Source organism: Nicotiana attenuata, unplaced genomic scaffold, assembly GCF_001879085.1.
Source record: "Nicotiana attenuata strain UT unplaced genomic scaffold, NIATTr2, whole genome shotgun sequence".
Taxonomy (NCBI): Eukaryota; Viridiplantae; Streptophyta; class Magnoliopsida; order Solanales; family Solanaceae; genus Nicotiana; species Nicotiana attenuata.
In genome coordinates this window covers 260,148-263,640 of record NW_017670463.1, presented here as the reverse complement: position 1 = coordinate 263,640, position 3,493 = coordinate 260,148, and the positions used below count along the sequence as shown (strand labels likewise).

Below are 3,493 nucleotides of genomic sequence, written 5' to 3'. Positions count from 1 at the left end.
GAACCCCTAATTCCGGAATAAAATTTATTTTATTTCCTTTTCTCTTAGTTAATAAATTTATCTCTAGTAACATAAAAAGTTACCAAAAAAGATTGTTTAACTCTACAGAAATCATTGCTGATTTTGCTTTCCTTCGTGAATGCATTTATTTGGAAATTTAAATTGAGCAAGCCAGCAATATTTATTCATTTTTAATCTTCATAATTAAGTGGTGCCAAATGGTTGTTTTGCAACTAAGATCCAAATGGGACGAGGAAAATGTGTTCTTCTATATATATTAAAATTGGTCCAAGTTAGGTTAGCAAAACCCTTTAATTTTACCAAATTCAAATCTAAATTTGAGATTAAGGAACAATTATTTGGTAGCGTGGGTGCAAGAGGGAAATAAATAGAGGTTCTTGCAATATTCTTTCTCAAACACAAAGAAATGACGATGTCATTGCTTTCCTATCTTTCACTTCTTATTTTCTCATCATCTTTATGTGCAGCTTCAACTGATGTTCATAAGAAGTTCCTTCAATGCTTATCTGTTAGTGACCAAAAAATCCCCACCTACACCCCAAACAACAAAAATTACTCATCCGTTTTACAATTCTCCCTACAAAACCCTAGGTTCAATACGACGAAAACCCCTAAACCTCTTGTAATTGTGACCCCAGTTAGTGAAGCTGAAATCCAACGAGTCATACTTTGTGCTAAGGAAAGTAGCATACATATTAGGGTTCGTAGTGGAGGGCACGATTATGAAGGACTTTCTTATGTATCAGAGGATCCATGTGTCCTAATTGATCTAATTGGCCATAGAAACATCACTATCAATGTTGATGATAAAACTGCATGGGTTGAAACAGGATCCACTCTTGGCGAACTCTATTATAAAATATCGAGGAAAAGTAAAACCCTAGGGTTTCCAGGAGGTGTTTGTCCGACCGTTGGTGTTGGTGGTCATACTAGTGGAGGTGGCAGTGGGGTTATGCTTAGGAAATATGGCTTAGCAGCAGATAATGTTATCGATGCACGTTTAATAGACGCTAATGGAAGGATTCTTGATAGGAAATCAATGGGGGAAGATCTCTTTTGGGCTATAAGAGGAGGTGGAGGTAATACATTTGGACTTGTTCTTGCATGGAAAATCAAATTGGTGGATGTTCCTGAAAAGGTAGTAGTCTTCACTATTGACAAAACCTTGAAACAAAATGCCACAAAACTTGTGCACAAATGGCAATATGTCTCATCGAAGTTCCATAAAGATTTGTACATTAGAATCCTCATCCATAATGAAAAAAATATATTCCTAGCTTCATTCATCTCTATATTCCTCGGTGAAATCGACCGATTACTTCATATCATGCAAGAAAACTTCCCTGAATTGGGATTAACAAGAGAAAATTGCATTGAGATGAGCTGGATTGAATCTACTTTATATTATGCAGGGTTCCCAAGAGGTGAATCTCTTGATGTTCTATTAACTAAAGGTTTACCACCAACACTTTACTCAGAAGCAAAAGCGGACTACGTGCAAAAGCCAATCTCAGTACAACAACTAGAAGGGATATGGGAATTTTTCAATGCAAGTGAAGCTATGTTTGAACAAATGATATTGACTCCATATGGTGGTAGAATGGATGAGATTTCAGAGTATGAGCTTCCATTTCCACATAGACCTGGAAATTTGTATGAAATCCAATACCTAATGTTTTGGGATGAAGAAGGAGAAGAAGAAGCTGAAAGGCACATGAGTTGGATGAGAAGGCTTTATGCCTATATGAAACCATTAGTTTTTGCATCCCCACGAGGTGCTTATATTAATTATAGGGATCTTGATATTGGAGTGAACAACAAGAAGGCAAACACAAGTTATGCACAAGCTAAGGTTTGGGGAATTAAGTATTTCAAAAACAACTTTGATAGATTGGTGCAAGTGAAAACTAAGGTGGATCCTTCAAACTTTTTTAGGAATGAACAAAGCATTCCTCCCTTGGTGGAATAAGAATAAAGTTGAATTAAGTATATGGGGGATGAAAAGGTCAAAGTAAAGTAGTTATGGTATTTAATTTCGCCAAGGGGTTGTTTGGTAGATGTATTACTAAAAATAATGTCTAGTACTAAACTATATATATGTGTATGTGAGTGTGTATGATGTGCATACTCACATTTTTATAGCAAATACAATATTCAATAACAAAAAGGAAAACACAAGCTATCCGCTGAAAACACAAGAGGAGGTGAATTGTGTAGAATAAAATTTACTCAATTTAGTTGACTTAAAACATTGATTCCTGTAACTGCAGAAGATAAGCGTGAGTTCTTTGAAGAAATTAAGTTCGAAACTAGAATTGTAATAATAAAGTAAAGAGCCATGGTATTTTGATTGTATATAATCCAATCCTCTTGGGTTACAAGGGAGCTTATACTATGAGAATTTTAAGGAATCTGATTTTAGTACAACTTGGATATTTTTTCCATGTTCACCTCCAAAGTAACTAGGTTGGTTTTCACTCGATCATCCAACAATGAATTTATCAGATTGGTTTTTCCCCGATCACAAACTATGAACACTCCCTTTTGGTTTTAACTCGATCACCAAATCAAGTAACCCATACAACTATTTTTTTCCTCTTAGTTTTTACTTCGGCACTCTAAGATACTATAGAAGTGCTATTGGAACTACAAACTATCCATTCATGATGTAGTAGGGAGGATGGGTTTTTATTTTCCATCAAGGTGTTGGTGCGATAGAAGCCCAAAACAGGAGATCATGTCACGTCTATTTCTAACCTTTCCTACAACTTCAACCTTTCCTACAGCTTCAAAACAATGGAGATTGTTTGCTTTTGTTATGTCGAGGAAGAGACAAACCTAAAAGTAAAGAAGATAAAGTATTTCAAATTTTAATGTGGAAAACTCTTCAAATTGAAGGTAATAACCACGAGATCACAAAGATCTTAAAAACACCACTATAACAATAAGAGAGTTATAAAGGTTCTCCTAATTAGCTACACAACAAGTCCCAAACCACGCAGCAACAAGAGCAACGACAAATAAATTGAAGAATGAAGAGAATCCACAAAACTAGAGCTGATGCTCGGGGCTCAAAATCATATTCTAGGAGCCTCTAAATCCGATCTTCACCATTCAAATCAAAGACCAAGATGTTATGAGCACTCAGTAAAAATTTGAGCCCGTTCCAACGGTTAACGAATCGAAAAATATGATTTGAAGTTGGTTGGTCGGAATACAAATCTGCAGCAAAATCAATAGTTTTCTTCTCTCTTCTCTCTTGATGAAAGCTCTCTTAAAAATCACTCTTATGTGCTCAAGTCTTTCAAAGACTTGCACCAATGAGCATAGAACAATTCTTCAAGGTTGTCATATTTATAGATAATGAGTGGTGTTTTCTCTTAAAGCCAAAACCAACTCTAAATAAGAACAAAAATCGAATTCAATTCCGAATAGGAATGGAAACCAAAAGAGAATTGGATTAGTCCATTGG

At 35.4% G+C, this 3,493-nt stretch overlaps 1 protein-coding gene across 1 annotated transcript; it reads left to right on the top strand.

The window, feature by feature from the left end:
• The first annotated feature begins 395 nt into the window (after positions 1-395).
• LOC109239810 (berberine bridge enzyme-like 28) lies at positions 396-2,432 on the top strand. Its single transcript, XM_019406404.1, has one exon. It carries the CDS (start codon positions 428-430, stop codon positions 1,988-1,990), a length of 1,563 nt encoding a protein of 520 aa, XP_019261949.1. The 5' UTR covers positions 396-427; the 3' UTR covers positions 1,991-2,432.
• Positions 2,433-3,493: the final 1,061 nt, after the last annotated feature.

Coding starts and splice junctions, on each gene's coding strand:
- LOC109239810 (XM_019406404.1), top strand. CDS start 428: ATGACGATGTCATTGCTTTCCTATCTTTCACTTCTTATTTTCTCATCA.